We start from the raw sequence: 23,366 nt of genomic DNA on the forward strand, positions 1-23,366 counted from the left end.
TCGCCGCTCGCGCTGTATTCAATCACCCGACTGCCTCGCCGCTCGCGCTGTATTCAATCACCCGACTGCCTCGCCGCTCGCGCTGTATTCAATCACCCGACTGCCTCGCCGCTCGCGCTGTATTCAATCACCCGACTGCCTCGCCGCTCGCGCTGTATTCAATCACCCGACTGCCTCGCCGCTCGCGCTGTATTCAATCACCCGACTGCCTCGCCGCTCGCGCTGCTTTCAATCTCCCGACTGCCTCGCCGCTCGCGCTGTTTTCAATCACCCGACTGCCTCGCCGCTCGCGCTGTTTTCAATCTCCCGACTGCCTCGCCGCTCGCGCTGTATTCAATCTCCCGACTGCCTCACCGCTCGCGCTGTTTTCAATCTCCCAACTGCCTCGCCGCTCGCGCATACAATGTGAGGTATGTGTCACGAACTATCTCAGTAGAATAAATGTTGTTATTTGTCACACTAAGTCGGGTTCAGGCTCCTGCTTGTACTATGCCACAAAAATTGGAGGTCCTAGCACAACAAGTAAAATGATTTACACTGGGCTAAAAGGAAAGCAAATTTCTGCCACAAAGATACTATGCTATATCAATGAAAAAGAGATCTGATTAAATGTGTTTTATAGCATGTGGAAGTTCATATTTATATTTACTAAAATGAAAAAAGTGCTTAATTTTATGCTGAAATGCCTAGGAGATTCAAAAAGTTCTTCCTCCATTTAATTTTAGTGAGAAAAACTACATTATATTATTGTTGAGGGGTTTGGCAGGGGGGGGGGGGGGGGGGGGGGGTGATGAAATTAAAAGTCCACTTTATTTTATTTCTACCGTCTCTACTTCAGTGCTTGGCAATCCAATTTGAGGGGAGGTGGTGGTGTAGTACAAATGTCAACTGGACTAGTAATCCAGAGTCCCCAGCTAATGCTTGGAGGACAAAAGTTCAAATCCCACCATGGCAGCTGGTGGAATTTGAATTCAATTAATAAATCTGGAATCAAAAGCTAGTCTCAGTAATGTCCATGAAACTACTGGATTGTTGTTAAAAACCCATCTGGTTCACTAATGCCCTTTAGGGAAAGAAGTCTGCTATGTTTACCTGGTCTGGCCTACATGTGACTCCAGCCCACAGCAATGTGGTTAACTCTAAAATGCCCTCTAGAATGGCCCAGCAAGCCACTAGGTTGTATCAAACCGTTACAGGAAACTTGACAAGGAATGAAACTGGATGGACCACGTGGCATCGACCTAGGTACTCAAAATGACACAGGCACACCCAGCCTTGTCGACCTTGCAAAGTCCTTCTTACTAATGTCTGGGGGCTTGCACCAAAATTGGGAAAGCTGGCCCATACATTAGTCAAGCATCAGCCTGACATACACACGGAATCATACCTACAGATAATGTCCCAGACACCACCATCGCCATCCCTCGGTATGTCCTGTCCCGCCAAAAGGACAGGCCCACCAGAGGTGGAGGCACAGTAGTATGCAGGCAGGAGGGAGTTGCCCTGGGAGCACTCAAAATTGACTCCGGACCCCATCAAGTCTCATGTATCAAGTCAAGCGTGCTTGAAAGCCTCCTGCTGATTACCACCCACCGCCACCCTCCCACCTCAGCTGAATCAGTGCCCCATGTTGAACACTACATGGCGACAAGCACCAATACTGACAGAGCTGGCCGAGTCCTAAAGGGCATATCTGCTAGACAGGGATTGTGGCAAGTGGTGAGGGAACCAACAAGAGGGAAAAAACTACTTGACCTCGTTCTCACCAATCTACCTGTTGCAGATGCATCTGTCCATTACAGCATCAGTAGAAGTGACCACCACAACGTCCTTGTGGAGGCAAAGTCCCGTCTTCACACTGAGGATACCTTCCATCGTGTTGTGTGGCACTACCACTGTGCAAAATGGGATGGAGTTCGAACAGATCTACTGACTCAAAACTGGGCATCCATGATATGCTGTGGGCCAGAATTGTACTCAACTGCAAACTGTAACCACATGGCATGGCATATCCCCCTACTCTATCATTACCATCAAGCCGGGGAAGGATCAACACCGGTTCAATGAAGAGTGCAGGAGGGCATACCAGGAGCAACACCAGGCATACTTAAAAATGGGGTGTCACCCTGGTGAAGCTACAACAGGTCTATTTGCATGCCAAACAACGGAAGCAGTAGGCAATAGACAAATATAAGTGATCCCACAACCAATGGATCAGATCTAAGCTCTGCAGTCCTGCCACATCCAGTCATGAATGGTGGTGTACAATTAAATAACTCACTGGAGGGGGTGGCTACACAAATATCCCCATCCTCTATGATGGGGGAGCCCTGCACATCACTGCAAAAGACAAGGCTGCATTTGTAATCATCTTCAGGCAGAAGTGCTGAGTGGATGATCCATCTCGGCCTCCTCCAGAGGTCCCCAGCATCACAGTTGCCAATCTTCAGCTAATTCAATTCACTCCAACTAATATCAAGAAAAGGCTATGGGCCCTGACAACATTCCGGCAATTGCACTAAAGATTGTGCTCCAGGTTTAGCCACGCCACTAGACAAGCTGTTCCAGTACAGCTACAACACTGGCATTGGTCCAGTAATGTGGAAAAATGATCCAGTTATGTTCTTTCCACAAAAAGCAGGAAAAATCCAATCTGACCAATTACCGCCCCATAAGTCTACACTCAATCATCAGCAAAGCGATGAAGGGGTCATCAACAGTGCTATCAAGCGGCACTTAGCACAGTAATAACCTGCTCACCGACACTCAGTTTGGGTTCCACCAGGGCTACTCAGCTCCTGACCTCATTACAGCCTTGGTTCAAACATGGACAAAAGAGCTGAACTCCCGATGTGAGGGGGGAGTGGCTGCCCTTGACATGAAGGCAGTATTTTGCCAAGTGTGGCATCAAGGAGCCCCAGCAAAGCTGGAGTCAAAGGGAATCAGGGGAAACTGGCTGGAGTCATGCTTAGCCCAAAGGAAGATGGTTATGGTTGTTGGAGGTCAATCAGTCCCAGGACATTGCCTCAGCAGTTCCTCAGTGTAGTGTCTTAAGCCCAACCATCTTCAGCTACTTCATCAATAACCTTCCCACTATCATGAGGTCACAAGTGGAGATTTTAGCTAATAATTGCCCAATGTTCAGCACCATTACCGATCCATCAGATACTCGAGCAGTCTGTATCCATATGTAGCAAGACGCGGACAACATTCAGCGCTGGGCTGAAAAGTGGCAAGTAACATTCGTGCCACACAAGTGCCAGGCAATGACCAAATCACCAATTCCCCATGACATTCAATGGCATTACCATCGCTGAATCCCCTATTATCGGTTTCCTGGGGGTTACCACTGCCCAGTATAGGAATCAGACCAGGTCTGGACCAGCCATATAAATACTGTGGCTTCAAGACAAGGTCAGAAGCTGGGAATTCTGCAGTGAGTAATTGTCCTGACCCCCTTAAAGCCTGTCCACCATCTACAAGGCACAAGTCAGGAGTGTGATATAGTACTCTGCACCTGCTTGGATGAGCGCAGCTTCAACACCACTCAAGAAACTTGACACAATCCAGGACAAAGCAGCCCGCTTGTTTGGCACCCCATCCACCATCTTGAACATTCACCCCCTCCACCACCGGTGCACAGCGGCGGCAGTGTGTCCCATCTATAACAGTGGTTCCCAACCTTTTGTATGTCATGACATAACTTTATACAAAAAAGATTGAGACACACCTCCTATTTTCTCCAACTGAATCGCCCTCTAACAAAAGCCTTTTATTTGTAGAACCTCCTAAAAACACATCAAGCCACCATCTAATACAATTTTCATTAGTTTAAGCAGTTTACAATGAAAACACTATCAGCATTTGCAAGTCAAACTTTTTTTTTTATATAGAAAATGTACACAATTTAAGTATTTCCTATTAACGTTTAATAGTTTTCAGTTTTTCTAAGTCTATATTTCTCAATGTGAAAGTTCATACTCATAACATTAAAAAGATTTCAATTTCTTCTAATTCCTTAACAAAATACTTATTGAAATTAAAAGTATATGAATCAAAGCAAAACGCAAATGAAGGTAATGTGAGCAGCATCTTACGACAATGGTGGTACGACACCCGAGTCTCTCTCTGTGAGCAGAGTCTTTGGTTCTGGGGAGGAACCAATGACAGGCAACTTGCTCCACTGACTTGCTCCTTCCTTTAGTTTTTTTTTTTACAGAAGCCAGTGTTGAGAATGCCAACTTGCACAGGTAGGTTGTGGGAAATGGTAACAGGACTGCTATAGCACACCTGAAATGGATGGATATTCTTGTCCGTATGCAACCAAAATGTGCCCAGAGGCACCTCTGCAAACTCCACTTCCAGTGTATGATCCATCACGAGGTCTGCAAATTCCTCTCTTCTTTTAATGACAACATCTTTGGCAATTCAAAAGAAAGTGAACTAAACAGATCACGTACCCAAAGTCTTCCATACTCGTGGAGGGGAAGTGGCATTTGAACTTCTCTTGTAGCATTTTAAGATGGGTGGAGGTGAGGCTGAGTATGGTTTTGTCAGCTGGACTTGCTGATACCAGCTCAAACATCTCAACTGACCCACTTGCCAAATTTTCCTGCCAAAGGGCCAGTTTTGATCTTAAGCCTTGAAGTTTATCTGTAGCCATTGGAATGTTCTTGTTTTCCCCTGCATTTGAACATTCAGCTCATTCAGATGGCTGAATCTCTGAAAGATATGCAAGCTTAGCATACCAAGAATGATCACATATTAAATTTGTGCGTGGCAATTCATGCAGTGCCAAAAACTCTTTCAGCACGCTATGGAGCTCATAAATACGGAGAGGACCTTCCCCCAACCCCGAGACAGCCATTGTGCTTCTGTGTGTTTGAGCATACCCTGGTAGTTGTCTCCCATCTCTTCACACAAAATAGTAAACAAGCGCAATTTCAAAGGACGTGATTTTACATTTGGATTTTCACTGTTTGGTCTGTGTCCAAACCTTGCTTTTTTCTTGAGGTTCTGTTGGTTTGGCCACATTTGAATCAGATTGGGATCCTTCACTTCTCTTCTTTAAGAATTTATCCATGGCTGTGAATGTCATACACTATGTGCAAATCTTGATCCAGCACGGTTTTCTTTACCTGTTCGTGTTTTGCGTTGTCTCTTTTTACACAAAAACGCACGGTTACTAAGGGCGACCACACAAATTGTAATACAGTTGATCTTGTCCCTGCAGCAGCATTGTCCACTTGCAATGATTCTTAAGGTAAATTGGGCAGAATATTGCCATCGGCAGGCGGGGGCAGGCGGCTGAACTGTCAACGGTCTATGAAGGCCATTAAGAAAGCAACTTACTCTATTAACAACGCTGCCCGTCCAACCTTAAGGTTGGCGGGTAGGTGAAGAGCCCAAGCGGTGGGATGAGGTTTCCTGAATATCTTATAAACTTAATAAATAAATTTTGTCAACTTCACAAACATGTCCCAGCTCATGTGACACTGTTACATGAGGGGACATTTTTATTTTATTTTAAAAAAACTTTTATTATCCACTTAATCTCCCTGAGGCAGCTCCATGCCTCAGGGAGACTGCTGCGCTCTTTCGCGGACATGCGTGAAAGAGCGCAGCTCCGACTCTCCCTTTTCTCCCCGCCTGCGCATCACGCTGGGCGGGCCAAATGGCAGTGCGCAGCCGATCGTGGGCGGCGATCAGCTCCATGTCCACCTCCGACCAGCCCGCTCGCCATAGGTAAGATTCTACCCATTGTTTTTTTCTAATTTTAAATAGATGTTTCAACATCATTCTGGGGCTATAAAAGCATTGAGAGCATGAGAGTTCGAGGTGATAAAAGTGGCAAGAGAGAGTGTGAGAGTTTGAGGTGACAAAAACAATGAGAGAGAACGAGTGAGAGTTTGAGATGATAAAAGCGGCGGGAGAGCACGAGAGTTCGGGGCTATAAAAGCGCAAGAGAGGGAGAGGGGGGGGGCAGGAAGTGTGTGTGTTAGGGGCCATAAAAGCAGTGATAGAGAACGAGAGTTTGGGGTTCTCTGATTAGCCTCTGATTTCACGGCATACTTGGGCAATCTTTACGGCACACCAATGTGCCGCGACACACTGGTTGGGAACCGCTGATCTACAAGATGCATTGCAGCAACTCACCAAGGCTCCTTCAACAGCACCCTCCAAACCCACAACCTCTACCACCTAGAAGAACAAGGGCAGTTGATGCATGGGAATAACAAGTTCTTATCCAAGCCACACTTGGAACTATAATCGCCATTCCTTCACTATCACTGGGTCAAAGTCCTGGAACTCCCTTCCCAACAGCACTGAGTGTATGCCTAACACCACATGGACTGCAGCGGTTCAAGAAGGCAGCTCACCACCACCTTCTCAAGGACAATTAAGGATGGGAAATAAAATTGCTGGCGTAGCCAGTGATGCCCACATTCCGTGAAAGAATAAATTTTTAAAAGTTTTTAAAAATGCCATTCCTCCTCTTAGCTTTTCTATCATTTCTGCAATGAAAACAAAGTCAGTCCTCCAAGTCTTCCTTTCGTATTGTAAAAGTTGATATTGTCATGGATAAATGGGGGTGCTGTTTTGTCAGGCTTTCTCTGCATGAATAGGAATTTCACACCTATTGATAGCATATGTGCCCAGCATCAGCACCAGGTAACCAGATTTTGAAGTGACTAAGTTTTTAAGCTATTGTTTTTCTGTTAGTGACTGGCACCTGGTGAGAAAAAAATAATTGTCATTTAATCGGTGCATTTGGCAGCTTGTATGGGGTGTTAAAGTGTTGATCTTTTGGGAGTTCAAAAGATAAAAAATACCAGTCATGATGGTTTACAACTTGAGAAATCTTGTATATAACTGGGTTTATAACAAGATATTTTATCTAAGATGCTGAAACATGAATTGTATAAAATATATGCGCAATATTGGACATGAGGGCATAACAACAAGGCATTAACCTCATGAAGGATCACAATATAAACAGTAAAATCAGTCACATGCTGTAAAGACCAAAGCTCAAAGAGTTTTATAACAGTTCAGATTAGATTAGAGCCTCATCAGGAGCAGCAGATTTCACAGCAGACTAACAGCTCTGCCATTTGTCCATAATGAATTCCACATTAAGAATTAATAAATGTGATGTAATATCTGAACAGGTCTTTTGTGGTGTGTTGCAAAATGGTAGCACATCAACACTTTGATATAATATTGTAAACCAGAAGAGCAAAGCTAAAATAGTTTATTAGTAATAATGCAAAAAGTAGTGTTATGTTCCTGAAATACATTTTGATCTATGTTTTTCAAGATAATAAGCTGACAAACTTTGTGAAGGGTGATTTTAATGCATTGTTAATAGATTGTGTTTTATATTTTGGCCAATGAAGGAAATTATAGCAGACATCAGGAGATGATCTTTGTTGTTTTATAGATCACTGGTTAGGTCTCAGCTGGAGTACTGTTGCCAGTTCAATGCATGAAACTTTAGGAAGAATGTCAAGACCTTGGAGAGGGTGCAGTGTTTTAATAGAGTGGGACCAGGAATGAAGCGGCTCTAGAGGAGCTGGGATTTTTTTCCTTTAGAGCAGAGAAGGTTAAGGGGAGATTTAATAGATATGTTCTAAATCATGCAAGGTCTTTGTTTCCACTGGCAGAAGGATTGATAACCAGACACCACAGATTTAAGATAATCGGCTAAAGGACCAGATGAAGAGATGAGGAGAACATTTTTATGCTGGGAGCTATAACAATCTGAAGGATACCGCCTGAAAGGGTAGTTAAAGGCAATTCAATAGTAGCTATCTGAAAGATAATGGAGGGGACTGCCGATCTTGAGCCTAGGGAGGGGAGAGAAAGAGTTCAGAGATCTAATGTGGGGGCAGGTAGGGGATTGGAGCCTGATAATGGCGAGGTGATTAGGACCTGGTGGAGGAAGCAGTTTGGAGATCTCCAGAGGAAGGTTGTTGGGATAGGAAGAGGGGTCCGATTGTAGAGGCTCCTCAGGCAGGCACCTGAATACAGGAGGGAGGTGTGAAGGCACTAGCCTCCGAAATCTGCCAAGTCCTAGCTTTGAGAAAGCTGCTGGATTACCTGCGGCTCAAGAAACCAGGCAGACAGTTCATTTTAAAAGCTGCATGGCAAGGAGGCTTGTGACCTCATTATCATATTCCTCCTTGAATCCCGTTGGTCGCCTGTCCACCTTCCGGCTTCAGTTAAAACCGGAAATAGGTGGGTAGGCGGGTTTGGATTGGGAAACTGGCACTTCACCCCATTCCCCTCCCCACACCCCCTGACCCAAACTCACCTGTTTATTTCATTTAAAATTCATGCCTAAAAGTGCAGGATCCAGCATTGACGTCAGGGCCAGAAAAATAGAGGACAACCACGGCCTCTCACAAATCATTTGCCTGTCACAATCGCTCCCCTCATGAAGACCCTGGAAATTGCAGGCCAACATTAAAAGGAAAAAAATTCTGACATTCCCCAGAGGATCAGTGACCTAGGAAAATCAGCTTTCTAGTTTATGGATCTTCGAGGAGATGGCATTATGGGGGAATTTGAACATGGGATCGAGTGCGTTGGGAAACCAAAAGGACATGAGGACCTCTATAAGGAAAGGTACATGCTTCCCCACTCCCAAGTCCCCACTCATCAGACCAACATAAACTCCCTTCCAATCCCCAGCATTCGGGGATTGCACTCCCCCAAACTTTCAAGTTTCCCACCAGAAACTCATCTAGCCCCGATACAATGCACCCCAGTCAAGATTCGGTCCAGGATTTATTTTTAACGCAATATATATATTTACCATTGAAATAATTCACATTCTTAGTCACAGCGCTCAAAACAAGGCCTGGATTTTTGCCATAACGGACAGGCTCTTTGTTGTGGCGAAAATCCGGGAAACGGCCAAAAATTCTAAGTCTCACTCCCAACATTTCCCACCTTGGCAGGGGCGGGAGAGGACTCGGGCTGGGGTTCGCACACGTATGACTTGTGGAGGCAGCTGGCCATTTAAATCACCAGCGGCTTCCACTGAAGTGGGATTTTAGAAGAACAGGAGTGCGGTGATTAGAACAGGTAAGAGGAGGTTTGAACTTAGTGGATGTGCTTGGATAGGCAGAGTGCCCCTTTGGAGAGGTAAGTTGCCCCTTTGGATAGGGTTTAGGGACACCTTTGGGAGAGTTAAAAGTGAACATGATTATGTACTTTTTACGCACAAAATTACTGGAACTATATAGTTGTTGAAGAGCTGTACAGCTGTCAAAACTGTCAAGGAACAAGCCCAAGGATACTAGGTGAGTTGGCATGAAGGGGGTAAGTGCAAAGGGTGAGGGCATGGTTTGGCACTAAGTTGGCATGGGGGTATGGGGTCATAGGGGGTGTGTGGGGAAATGTATCTTCATAGATGGGGAATAGGGAGTGTGTGTGTGGGGGAGGAGGGCTGGAGGAACTTTTTAGTTAATTGGGCAGAATTTAGCCCTTGGCTGGTGGGTGGGCCCCACCAGCTCGGCGTCGGGCTGGCGGGCAGACGAACCCTGCCGCCAAAACGGGGCCCGCCGCCATTTTGAGTGGGCGGGCCAATTAAGGCCCACCCAGCGGCCTGCCCGACAGGAAGCGCTATGCACTACCTGTGCGGGGTGGGGAAGGGAATCCCCAACTGTCAGAGTGCGCTCTTCCGCGCATGCGCATGAAAAAGCGCACTGCTCCCTGAGGCAAAGTCCTGTCTCAGGGAGATTCATGAGAGATAAGTAAACTCTAAAAATAGATAAATATTAAAATTATTAACATGTCCCCCTCATGTGACAACGTCACACAAGATGGCACATGTTAATAATAAACACAAAATTTATTAAATTTTTTAAAAACGGACATGAAACTTCATCCCGCCAGTGGATGAAGTTTCATTGATAATCTGGAGCCCGCTGGGGCTCCTGGCCTGCCCGCCAGCCTTAAGGTTGGCCAGGCAGGGTGTTTAATGAGGTTAATTAGCCTGTCAATGGCCTCAGTTGGCCATTGACAGGTCGGCGGACGGACAGCTGATTTCGCTGTCCGCCTGCCTTCCTGAATATTTAAAGGGACCGGGATGAGGTCGGGGGTTCTTCCCGACGTCATCCCGCGTCGTTTTCCCCTCGGCGAGCGGGCTCCGCCCCCAAATCGCCAATGGGAAAATCCTGGCCATTGTCTTTTATTTACTTAAATACAGTGTCGCAGCACAGAGACCGACGGGCCTGGCGATCCAACCCGCCTCCGTACCCAAGAGCCTGCACATTTGTTCCTGGGTCGCCCGTCCGATGCCCAATTCAGCCCCCACCGGCCTTGAGCAAAAATTTGACCTGCAGGTGGACATTCTTAAAGATCGGGTTCACCAAGCCCGACCCAGTGACGAAGGTCTGGGCCTAAGTGTCTGGGATTGATACCTTCAAAGCTTTTTTTTAATTAAAAGGCAGCGCTATTCAATGTTTTGTTTATTTGTGTGTGCAGGTTTGAGATGCAAACAATTCAGTTTAAAACTATATTTTTAACAACATGAGACTATCATTTTAAACCCAAAGTTTTATTTTGTCATTAAATAGACAATTGTCAGAAACAAAATCATGCCTTCATCTCATTTAATTTACTTTTATTTAATCACTGAGGAAATGCTCCAACTGAAATAGAAATTATACTAAAATAAATGTGGTCCCTTAGTCATCTTGTTCAAGTAGATTACCAGAGTTCTTAGAAATGATAATCTATTTATGTTTCTGGTCATGGTTCTACAGGAAAAAACACTAAATGTTTTGGAATGATTCAACCACAAACTTAAAAAAAAAAGAATCTAAGTGACATGAAGAGTGCGAAAGTTTTTGACTGCATGCTATTGATAAATGGTTAGGTGAGCCATTTTTTTTGGTGCCAATGATGGTTCCATTTCCTGAACTCACATTGCTGGTCCTCGTTGTCAAGCTGCATCATCTGCTGTTGTTTTGGGTTGCTAACCCTCCCCGCCCAAACGTTACAATAACTATAAATGTATGTCAACTGAAAGCACAACTTCCGTCCTTTGTTCAAAATACTGTTAGTTTCTCTTGTGTACCTTCTGCTAATTGTCACTAATGCTGTTTTGAATTTGCAACCCATTTCTTAGTCTGTAACTGACACTCTATTATGCTTTTGTGACTTATCTTGATTTTAAGAGAACCCACCTGGTAGGAATAGAATGGGTTAGGTTAAAATTTAGAAGCAAGTTTCTTGTCTCTGCTACCTGGTAAATTATAAAATGCAGCCTTGTGCTGCATTCACTGAAAATGTGTCTATATTACCATAGATCGCAGCACATATGCTAATCTTCGAAGCCTTCAAATTTACTTCCAAAAACTGGAGTCAATTTATATGCCGAGTATAGAATATGAACTGGTGTGGGCGGTCGCCATTTTGAAATGTGAAAAAAAACATCAGTAATTCATATTAAATTAATGTGGCACGGTTTATAAAATGAATTGATTTTACAAAGATACCTTTAACCAGAATCAAATAATTTTAAAACCCAAAATCATTGGCTTTGGCATCCAATGCAAAAGGCTCATTGAATTCATTCTGAGTCACTTTGGCAATCAACATCACTCAGTCAAAATCCTGGAACTCCCTTCCTAACAGCACTGTGAGTGTACCTACCTACACCACATGGACTGCAGCGGTTCACGAAGGCAGCTCACTACTACCTTCTCAAGGGCTATCAGGGATGGGCAATAAATGCTGGCCCAGCCAGTGATGCCCACTTCCCAAAAATAAATTTTAAAAAATCATCATAAGGGCTTCACTCTGTGGTGCTTTTGGTTTCATAATCATCCTTGCACAAAAATCATCTTCCTCTCCATCCACTGAATTGAATATTCCACATTTTTTGAATGATCTGATGATACTTTGTGCATTACTAGCATCCCACAATTTGATGACAAAACTACACAAAACATCAAGCAGGGAAGCACACATATTTCTACTCTTTGTGAAGGTTTTTTCTCCGTCAGCCATCCACCTATTCCATTTGGCACAAACATGACCCTTGAACGGCTTGTTGAGGTTGAACTACGGATATTAGATCCCTTGGTAGTTTGCGTGTTGTTATTTCTTCACAAGCGCCTCTTGATCTCATTGGTTATATCTGAACATGTCCCACACTATTAAGCTACATCTTTTGCGTAGGGCACCAGAGCGTATTCAACACTATCAATCCACAGCTTCACTCCATCCTCAGCCATCCAACTGTTGTCATGGACATGCAGAAAAGTTCCTGCAGGGAACTTAATAGTCAGCAAGCTTTACATTTGAAAATTACCACAGACTTTAATTCCATTCTGGCGGCCATGCAGGCTAATACCACAGTAAATTGTGTCTTCTCATGTCCTGAGTTTTTGTACTTTTCCACTCCACAGTTCGGTTATTGGCCATATCGAAATTCATGGACATTTCATCCGCGTTGCCAATGTGGCATAATGAACACGTGTTTTTGTCGCTCTGATGATGAATTGCTGGAAACTGGCGATTTTGGCATCGAGTTCTTTTGGTAGTCTGAGCAATCTTGGTCTTCTGTCTCATTACTAGACATTTTTCTTCCATAAAGTGGCACTTAATGCCATTTCTATAAAGTGTTACACCAATTAGCTGTTGTTGTGAAATCTTTGCTGAATTTGAGTTGGCCCACTTAAGTGCATTTCTGGTGATGATGTAACCATTCTGGCAATTTGAGGACGCATTCTGATACATGCTTCTCAAGATAAGGCCAGTAACTAGTCCCTGTTCTCATGGTGCTTGGTCATGAGCAGCATCTTCAGGGCGGATTCTTTCTTCTTCCATTTTCACATCAGTTTATCACTAACACCGAATTCCCTTGCCGCAGCAATTTGATGAGTTAGTAAATGTTATGACTTTTAGCTTGAAACCAGCTTCATACTTCATTTGTTTTGTTGTAAGACTAGTTTTTCTTTATTGTTTTCCATGCATGATCAGCTGTGTGCACACATCTTTGCAACATAGCCCATATCGCCTGTTTGATCCCTTGCGCCAAAATATAAGGTACCGATAAGTAAAACGTACATTTGTGGGGTGAAAAATTGAGGCTAACTACTAATGCAAGTATAGCATGTCATGGCTTAAAAAGTGGGGGGGAGGGGGGGGGGGGGGGGGGGTTTAAAACTTACGCCAAGTATATGCAAAAACATGATTTTTGGTGCCAGAAAAATGGGGTCCTTATACGCCAGATCGACTTATATACCATGATCTACAATAATATATGATTCTATATGTACACGGCTTTATGAGGTGTCATGTTAGCACTAACACAAAGTTATTTCAAGTTTTCTGCAAGTCTACTGTCATTGGAGAATCATAGAAAGCTTACGTACGGCACAGAGGGACATGAGCCACTTGGCTCATCCTGTCTGCGCTATAGAAAGTTTATGCAGTACTAAGTTTCTCAGCAAAAATCAGGATGGAAAATATCTCAAGAGCTTTGATTAAAATCTGATATTTACCCGTGTGCAATACTCAGAATATGTGAATATAATCTTACTACAGCCTTGGCTCTGTAGCCCAAAGAAAGGATCTCAGCTAAGTCTGATTTCAATTGAAAATGACAGTATAGATATTGTAAGACAAAGAAATTGCTATGGAGTTCTGCAACTGCCCAATTCCAGCCTATCAGATCAGGTGGACAATCATTATAAAATGAGGCCAAGGACTCAAAAGCACTTGAGTCTCACACTGGTGTCATAATGGAGGTTTGCTGCTTGGCCTGCCTCCCGCCCTCTTGAATTCTACCCAGAGTTAAAATTGAGGTTATAGATCTTTTATATAACTATATGGTAGTCTACATTTTCAGTTCAGATAGCGTCTCTAGATTTGCTGATTGTGGAATAGGCTGACCAAGACAAATGAAAATTGGAAATAAGTTCCATTTGCCTTCCCCGCTCATTGATTCCAAATCTCATCTGTGCAGCTGCAACTTCTAATTAATCATGCCTGAAAATTAGACTGGTCCCTTCCAAGTAAGTGCTTCTGCACCTTAAATGATTGAGTGAAAAGTCATTGGTTAATGTTGCATTAATCCACAAAGATGTCAATTTCTTTAACTATGTACACAAAATTTGATTTTCCCATCTCACAGAAATCTAAAATGGCTATTACCAGCCAATTTGGCTCCTCCATTCAAAGTCCAAAGAACATTTCTGCACGTTTAATTTTTCATGCACATCCCATAATCACAATTTCATTGAAATCCCCTGAAATGCATCAATATCCTTTAAGGAATGTGCCTTTACTTGCTCACAATATTCTACATGTTACTGGATGTGTTATACTTGGTTATAACTAGTTTTGATTAAGAAATAAATACTATCGATAGCCAAAGAACTCCCATTGGATTTACAGTGAACGGGTACTAAGTGAATAGTCATTATAACTGAATAATTATCCTTTATTCAATCTTTCATATTAGATTCATTCATCCTATATACATAGAAACATATGCCATATGTAAGCATGTAAAAGTCAACCCTAGATTTTCAGGGAAAAAACCACACTGATTATTAATTATGACTGGTAATTACTAAGATTCATTAATTTATGGGGACACAGGAATGTTTGGATTTTCCCTCCGCCAATTCAAGTGGCAATCTCCTAGCTAATTGACAAGACTAATGGATACCACATGATCTGTCATGATGCTGTTGAGAAAGAATAACAAGTGCGCAGTTCAATTTAAAATGAAAATTGTACCATTTGCAGAGGCAACTAACAATTGTGCAGCAGCAAGAGTTTAATGTTTCAGAGAAAATAATTAGAGACGGGAGGAAGACATCCAATAAACTGGAAAAGATGCCGAATAATAAGTACGCTAGCAGAAGACAACTGAGCATGTGGCTCAGCCTTATTTTAAATGTACATTAGGCTAGATAGATTTTACAGCCACCCACAAGTGGCTAGTTCACTGACTTCTCGCCCACCCTGACCCAATCCCCATAAAATGCCTGCCATTTTGGAAAAAGATAATTAATGGGCAATTGAGCTAGTTAACAATCCAATTGACCCAAATATTACACTGCCCACAACATAATATGGTTGGCGGTGCTAGGCAGGTGGGAATAGGAAGGCTTTTTTTTAAAAGCAGAAACGGTTAGCAGATGGAAAAGAAGGGGTGGTGTACATCCTTTGGATCTGCCCCGTGCACACTGGGGACACTCTTGAATTCTGGTGCTGCTGGGCATGCTAGAGATGCAAGCCAATCAGTTTGGCTGGCAGCTCTCGAGAGCAGGACTTCCTCCCACTGAGGGGTGGAAGTCCCACTCTCAGGTGCTTCAGGCCACCCTCAAAAGGCTATGGCTGGCGTTTTAAAGCCAGCCCAGTTGGGACTAAAGTTTCTTTTGGGAGGGATGGAGGGCAGGGACGAGCAGTATGGTCTCCCCCGACACCTCCCTAAAATTCCACCTATGCCACTGCTTGTTATTGTAGGCCAGTATGTCATTTAAGTGATTAAAGAGTCTGGAACTAAAACTTAATGTTTTAACGTCTGACATCCATGAAAATATGGCAATCCTAATGTCCTTTAGGAAAAGAAACCTGTCATCCTTACTTGGTCTGGCCTACATAACTCCAGACCCGCAGCAATGTGGTTGACTCTTAAATGCCCTCTGAAATGGCCTAGCAAGCCACTCAGTTCAAGGGCAGTTAGGGATGGGCAATAAATGCTGACCTAGCCAACGGTGCCCACATCCCATGAAGGAATTTTTAAAAAAATCTTCCATATACCATATAGTGCCTTGTCATGAGCTACAAAAGTTTTAACAAGGCAAAGGATTACTATTTCCAATAATTCTATTTTCTTTCATCTCACCTTCAAGCTGAAGCCACATTAATCGACCTTTTACTTTTGTGATTGAAGCAACGCATATTTCTGCCAGGTTACTGAGGTTAACAGCCTCCAACTTCATATTTTTGGTGAAGCCTCGATTGAGTGAAGTCTGAAATAGGGTGGAAAAAAAGCAGAAAGCACGACATAAGGAAATTGTGTACTAATAATGTTATATATTTTAAAAATAACTCCTAACAAACCCTCCCATTGTTACATAGTCTTTTGCAGCCAAGTATGCTGCATGTTATAACATGGTTTTGTGTTATATTGAATGCTCTGAAATGGTGTAAATGCAATGTGATAATCATCAGAACCAAAATCCAACAGCTTTCTAACAGAGCCTTATAATTAGGTGCAGTGTGAATTCTTAATGCAATCAGGTTCTGAAAAAATATTCAAAATGTGATTGAATTAAGAATGCTCTTTAATCAAAGAATTGAGAAGGAAACTAAAGTAATTTTACAAAAAGATCATAAATGAAGAGTTTAATGATATTTAATTTAGCAGTCAAAGTTTGCACTAGACCAAAAAACATTGCCTATGTCATCAATATTCAGTCTTAAAATGATGCAACTTGATTATTTTAGCAAAGGTTAAAATCTCTTCTAATATAAAGTCTGAGGGTATTAAAACAGTTATGAAACATTCTAGGTATATTCTCATTATAATAACAATAATCTAATTAAAATATGATATGAATTGGTTAGAACCAAGTTAACCTAATTTGCAAAATGCAATGTAAAAAATTAACAACTAAAATATTTGTACATGTGGCAACCTGTTTAAAAAAATAAAGTCAATTATCATGGGTTAATTGGTCAGTTTTAGAATGTACATGATCATTCCTTGGTTTGCTACATTTAAGCTAGGAGTTATAAAATTTCCTCCTATGTCAAGGCAGTCAGAAAGATCAACACAGAAAAATCACAGCTTAGATCACTTTTCCACAATTTGAAAATTGCCATTTATAGGTTTTAGCGCATGTGCAATGAAAAATAAGTGCCAAAGTGGAAGATTGTCAATGTAGCAAACATACTCAAACTACAAGGGAAGCAAGTGCAAAACATAACTGTAGGCTGTTACCACTAGTTTGTGACTACTTCAGATATACTAAAAATGAATTAAGACAGATGAACGCAAAGATCGCATTTTGTTCCCCAAAACAAATGTTTCAAACTTGTTCATTATCTAGGTAAATGCATTAAGGTAGGTCACTTTTTTTTTTGAATAGCTTCTAATGGTGCACAAGAGAAGCTGTCTGCTAATCTAGCATGATTCATATACCCTTTAATGGCTTTGTTTATGTTGTGCCTGAAGGCAACCTACACATAATCAATATCAGAACAAAAAATTGTGTGCCTGTGCTTACTTAGCATGTAATAGTATCAAATGACCTAGCAACAATGGTGAATATCCTACGGGAAACTGCAGATATAGTAGCAGTTGCTTTAGTGTGTTGCATTATATCAAAAAAATGTGCAATTAAAATGGATATCTTTGTAACAGAATGAAGCAGTGTCTTGGAACTGCTGAACAAATGGTGAAAATATTTAAATAAATGCTACAGAGAAAATGTTAAAACATTAATTCAGACCATAAAATGGTCCATATATTAAAAAAAATCGACCTGAAATGTACACATCAAATTATTTAGGTGCAAACAAATGAAAATCACATTTCACCATCTAAAAACACTTTTATATTCATGTCAACCTCTCGGAGAGTGATGCCAAACTGGAGTTCTGTGGTCTCAGAGCACTTTACACTTCAGATCGACCCTGACTGCCAACGAGCCAAAACTTTGTAAACTGAATCTCTGTTTCTGCAAGCGATTGGTTCCCTATCCCACTCACCCCCATCCATTAACACCAGGAAAACCAGGGCTTGAACTTTTTGCTCGTCGGGCACGTGTGATCGGCAGGCCCTGGAGCAGACAGGAAACAGGCCCCCGACCGCGATCAACCCCTGACTGGTCAGTTAACAGCCAGCCAGCATGAAACGCACACTGAGAAAGGGTCAGCACTGCCGGTGCGGGGGAGTGGGAGAGATGGCGGGTGCCAACGTCACCACGGGTGCTGATGAGCGCTTCCAAGGAGCTCCCTGAAGGCAGAGTGCTGCAGACCTCCACAGAATAAACAAAACAACAAAAATGCTGCAAAATATGTCCATGCAGCACAATCAAGCACCTGAAAGCATAACCTTATAAAATAACAGTCCCCAGATATCTCTTTTTATTTTATTTCCCCACGGAGATTTCATCCCGCCCTGGATCGAGGTTTGAGCAAAAATGTAAAAGCCACCTGGCCGATTGGCCCGTCCGCCAACTGTAAAAGTAGACGGGCCACGAAAAATCGCTTTCAATTGCCTCCTTAACTGGCTTAACTGCCCGCTTACTTGTCGGTGTCTGCGCTTCCTACTGCTGCGTGTGCCCGTCGAGTGAGATATCGCGCGAGTGCTCGCCCGAAGTCATCTCGCGCTATTTCACGGCCGGACGGGTCGGGCGCACTCCTGCCCACAGGACGTAAAATTCTGGCCCAGAAGTGGGCAAGTTTAAGGTGGGTTGGTTTGGATTTAAGAATTTTAAAATTTTTACATCCTGCCCAACCCAAGCCCTACCCATTTTTACGGTTAAAATTCCACTCAGTGTATCTATTCATTGCTCTCTATTGGCTGGGTTTAAATGCCATAATGCCAAATTAATTCAATATTTCCCTTCATGCAGAAAAAGTTCTTTAAGTTAATTTAAGATTTACAAGGAATTAAATACTTTAATCTTGTTAATGCAAAGAAATTAGCTGCGACTCCCCACAAGTCCCTAGGATAGACTCATTCCCCAATAATGAAGGGGATATAAAAGCGGACACACCAAAAATACAGCAACACATCCAAACATCTGTTTATTGTAATATTGCAGACATTCCCAGAAACCCAATGTTTCAGTCCCCTCGTCATTCTGAACCTTTGAGTGTTTTGTGGTCCTATAGGAAATGTAGCCCCTTTTTGCTCTCTTTAGGTTAATATTTTTCTTTCTCTCTCCATGTTCTCTTCTTTTTCCCTCCTTTCTCCTCAGCGTTCTCTTATATTAATAAGCATTGTGGTGCCTTCATGAGTCTACCATACCTAGTTCTCTTCTTCTCCATAAGGAATAAGGCATTCTCATTCTGATGTCGGTCTTCTGGATGCTGTTGAATAGAATTCGAACTAGTGGATGATTCAGGATCACCTGCTTCGGTGTCTTCTTCCAGTTGCAATGATTGCGACTTCTCTGGTCTCTGTTTCTCACACTGTTGCTCAATTGCAATCAAAGCTTTTCTGTCGCTTCTTACTGTGTTTGTAGGGAAATGTGACGACATTAATGGTTCTTTTGATTCCTGTTTGTGAATTGAACACGTGATACATCTGGATCATTTCTTCCAATGACTTTAAGACACCTGGCCACCAAACAAAATACCGTGCTCTGGTTCTGCACTTGGTAATACCTAAATGATCTTGATGTAGGTGTTGTAAGATCTCAAGCCTCAATACTCTTGGGGTTACTATTCTATCATCGTGTACCAGTAAATCGTCAATCACTGTCAGATGTGCTCTCTGCTCAAAATATAGGGCAGAATTTTTAGGTTGGCGTGCGGACATGTGCCTGACCTGATTGGACACAAAATCTCGCAAGATGACAATTGGGCGAGTGTCCCAATGTCATCCCATGCTCGTGTGATATTTCAGTTGGCAGACACTCGCCTGCCAACAATTAAAGTTGTTAAAGTTCCAATTGTCCCCGATTTTCCGTGGTCTGTCCCACCTAATATTTGGTAGACAGGCGAATCTATCTGCCAGGCAGACTTTGCATTTTTGATGAAACCTCATCCACAGGCGGGATGAGATTTCTGATGAGGTTTCCGTTATTAAATGAAAAAAAAAATGTCTGGACAGAATTTTCATCATGAATATGTTCAGGTGACTGATTCTGATGCGTGGACATTTCTTTCTGGATTTTCAAATCTTTATTTAATTGTTTTGAAGTCTTCAGCTCCCTGAGGCAGCTCTCTGCCTTCAGGGAGTTTTCATTCAGCACCCGCTCATGTTTACGTCAGCGTCCGCTCTCCTCCTGTCTGCACCCCGGCAGCACTGAGCATTTCAGCACGCGTTTCACGCTGGCTGGCCATTAATTGGTCAACCAGCCTGAAAGCGCGGTTAAGGGCCATTCCCCAGCCACTCCCGGGCCTGCTGATCGTGCCCGCATGCCTACCTAAAAATCCTGCCCATGGTCTCAAGGTAGGACTGTGGGGTATATATGTTGGCCATCCTCTAAGGCAAAATTCTTTGATCTGCTTATATCCTGCTTCTGATATTTGAGCCTCTCTGATTTCAGTTAATGTTCGTGTAATTCCTGGAATGCATGGACTGTCATTACAGAAAACTCCTTGACTTCATCCACAAATTCAATATTGCATTTTTCTGAATTCTGTTTCAGTGTGTGGTAATGCATCTGCTATGCTTTGTTGTTTCCCTTGAACAGATACCATCCGAATTAAAAAACCTCAATCTTAATTTAAACCTTTGAACTCTTGATGACATTGCTGCAAGCTCTTTTGAATTCAATAGTGAGACTAAAGGTTTGTTGCCTGCTTCTGTTGTAATGTGAAGACCTAAGACGTAGTCAGCAAATTTCTCGCGTGCCCACGGTGCTGCTAATGCTTCCTTTTCGATTACTGCGTATCTCTTCTCTGATATCTGTTACTGACCATGATGCGTAATAGGCTGGTCTACGTTTTCCATCTCTTTGTGCCTGAAAAAGTACTGCGCCCAATTCTGCAGAGGATGTGTTTGCTGCTATTTTTGTTGGTAATTCCAGGTCGTAATGTGCTAATATCTCTGATGACATCAACCACGCCTTGGATTTTTCGAATGATTTCTGATGTGCTTCTTCCCAATACCATTCATTGTCTTAGGTATACAAATAGTTATTTGGTAGTACAGAACTTGAGTATTGCTGAAATAAAAAATGTCGAATTTCGTCTTGCACTAAACTACGACATATCTCTTTTTTCAGCAATATTCACTGTCTAGGCGTAACAACTGACATGGTGACTCATTGAGCTTGGTTAAGTTTTATTAAGAAATTTTGCCTCTTGATTCACCGTTTCAGAATCACAGTGCAGAAGAGGCCCTTCAGCCCATCGTGTCTGCACCGAGACGTGAGAAACCTGACCTACCTACCTAATCCCATTGACCAGCACTTGGCCCATAGCCTTGAACCCTTGTAACTCCATGATGTCCCTTGGAGTTTGAAATTCTTTCATGACTCTGGTCTTCAATGGATCAACCTTTATTCTTGATGCACTCAACTTGCACTTACCGTTGAGTGTCAAACCGGCCTCTTGTAGTCTTCTCAGTGCTGCTCTCACTCTCATGTCATACTCAGCTTGAATGAACCCATGTATCAACATGTCGTCCAAACGGCAAACAACTCCATATAAACCCTCTAAAGGACTTAGCATCGTTTTAAAAGATCTCTGGTACTGATGTTATTTCAAAGGGTAAACTGTTAAAGCAGAATCTTCCAAATGGTGTTATGAACATCGTAAGAAGTTTGGACTCCTCTTCTAGTGGTAGTTGCCGGAATCTGCTGTTGGGTGCGCAATTTACAGTATATCGAGCTCTAATTTAGCTAAACTCTCATCTATTGATACCATTGGATGGACTTCACTTTCCACAGCTTCATTTAAATTTTGTGAGATCAACATATATTCTTATTGTACCGTTTGGTTTCAGAACTGGGACAATCCCTAAGCACCAACTCATCGGCACTTTTACAGGCAAAATGACTCCTCTTATCATTGAATCGATCTCGTTCTTTACCTTTGGAAGTAATGGGTGTGGAATCTTTCTAGATGTATATAAGTATATTAGTTTCACTTCTGGGCTTAGTGTTATAAGAAACATTGTTCTCAGCTTTCCCAATCCTGTAAAAAAATCTTCACGAATTTTGCTCTGAAGTCTCTCAATTGACCTTCATCATTCTTTATTTCTTCTATTCTGCAAATTAGATTCAATTCCATACATGCCTTTCTACTTAAGAACAAACAACTCTGATCTTGAATTACATGTAGTACTTCAGTAATTACTTTCTCTCTGTGATTTAAAGTAGTTGTTAGTTCTCCAGAACCTTCATCTTTGCCCCTGCTGGTTCATGTAGCTTTTTGCAGGATGGTTGAAATGCTCTCTTGCTTAACCATGGTTTAGCATTTGGAAAAAACCAAAACTGCTTCTCCAGTATCTAGTTTAAAGTGTCTTGTGACCTCCTACCAGGATCACTGCACTCCAATAATTTCTGCTTAATTCTTTAATCCCTCCTAAGAAGAGTATCTCAATGTCGCGTGAATCTTCTACTTTGTGACTGTTTCCTTTTTCTTTTTGCGTGTTCTGAGCAGTTTCTCTACTGCGTCATGCTGCCTGAAAATGCCCCATCATTTTATACCAATTTCATTGCATGTCTTTGGTAGGACAATTCCTGCGCCAATGTCTTTCTCTGCTGCACCAGCAACAGCTAGTCTGTGCTGCTGCCATTAATTGCTTTTCTTGCCACACGTATTTCCTTCTCTCTACTTTCCCTTTCTTTCATGTCCAACAAATTCAACTGCATCTGTTACTTTGGGCTTTTTCTTACTCCTCTGATTATCAAACAGTTTTGCCTCCTGATCTCGGCTTGTCTACTTAATTGAATTGCCTTCGCCAATGTCAAGTCATCTCGGGACTGCAAATTATCTGATAATGCATCATCTGCTATTCCAACAAATATTCTGTCATGAATTAGCTCATCTATCAGATCATTCTACTCAGTCTTCTGCTCATCGCTAAAAATCATTAATAAACGTGTCAATGCTTTCCCCGTGTCTTTGGGTACATTTATTGAACTTTGCACATTTCACGATGGTGTCCTTGGAGATTGAAATATTTCTCCAATGCATCAGTAACCTCAGCATATGTGGCTTTACCCTCATCAATCCCCAGGATAACTAGGATGTTGTCTGCACAGTCGCCCATTGCATACAAAAGCGTACTGACCTACTCACAGTCTGGCTTCGCTGCGAGACCCGATGTGGTGCGAAATCGAGCAAATCTCTTGTACCATTTTGGCCATGCTTCAGCCTGACTGAGGTCTGCAACTGTTTCAAAGTGCTCCAGTAAAAGTTGAGATTTTTCTATTACCATTTTTTTTTTTAAACTGCTGCCCACTATATATTATTGTGTTGTTGGGTTGGGGTTTCAATAAATTCTCGAAGACTGCTGGATGCAAAACACTAACTTTATTGTAACGTATTCATAGTTATGAGAACACCCCTCTACACTAGCTTCTGACAAAATGTATTCTGCTAAGCTCTCAGATCACATGAGTGTATGTCACTTCCTTCCATGACAATGCAGACTGTTACAGTTAAACCTTGATGGAACTTAGTCTAAATACTCC

The 23,366-nt window shown here is 42.5% G+C and overlaps 1 protein-coding gene across 3 annotated transcripts in view; it reads right to left on the reverse strand.

The window, feature by feature from the left end:
* Positions 1-23,366, reverse strand: part of sfmbt2 (Scm like with four mbt domains 2) — a 197,387-nt gene that overhangs the window by 64,470 nt on the left and 109,551 nt on the right. For all 3 annotated transcript variants that reach the window (XM_078552971.1, XM_078552973.1, XM_078552972.1), the window contains one exon: positions 15,884-16,010. In XM_078552971.1, coding sequence (XP_078409097.1) covers positions 15,884-16,010 — 127 coding nt within the window. The remainder of the gene's footprint in view (positions 1-15,883; positions 16,011-23,366) is intronic.

This window comes from Cetorhinus maximus, chromosome 12 (assembly GCF_964194155.1).
Source record: "Cetorhinus maximus chromosome 12, sCetMax3.hap1.1, whole genome shotgun sequence".
Classification (NCBI taxonomy): domain Eukaryota; kingdom Metazoa; phylum Chordata; class Chondrichthyes; order Lamniformes; family Cetorhinidae; genus Cetorhinus; species Cetorhinus maximus.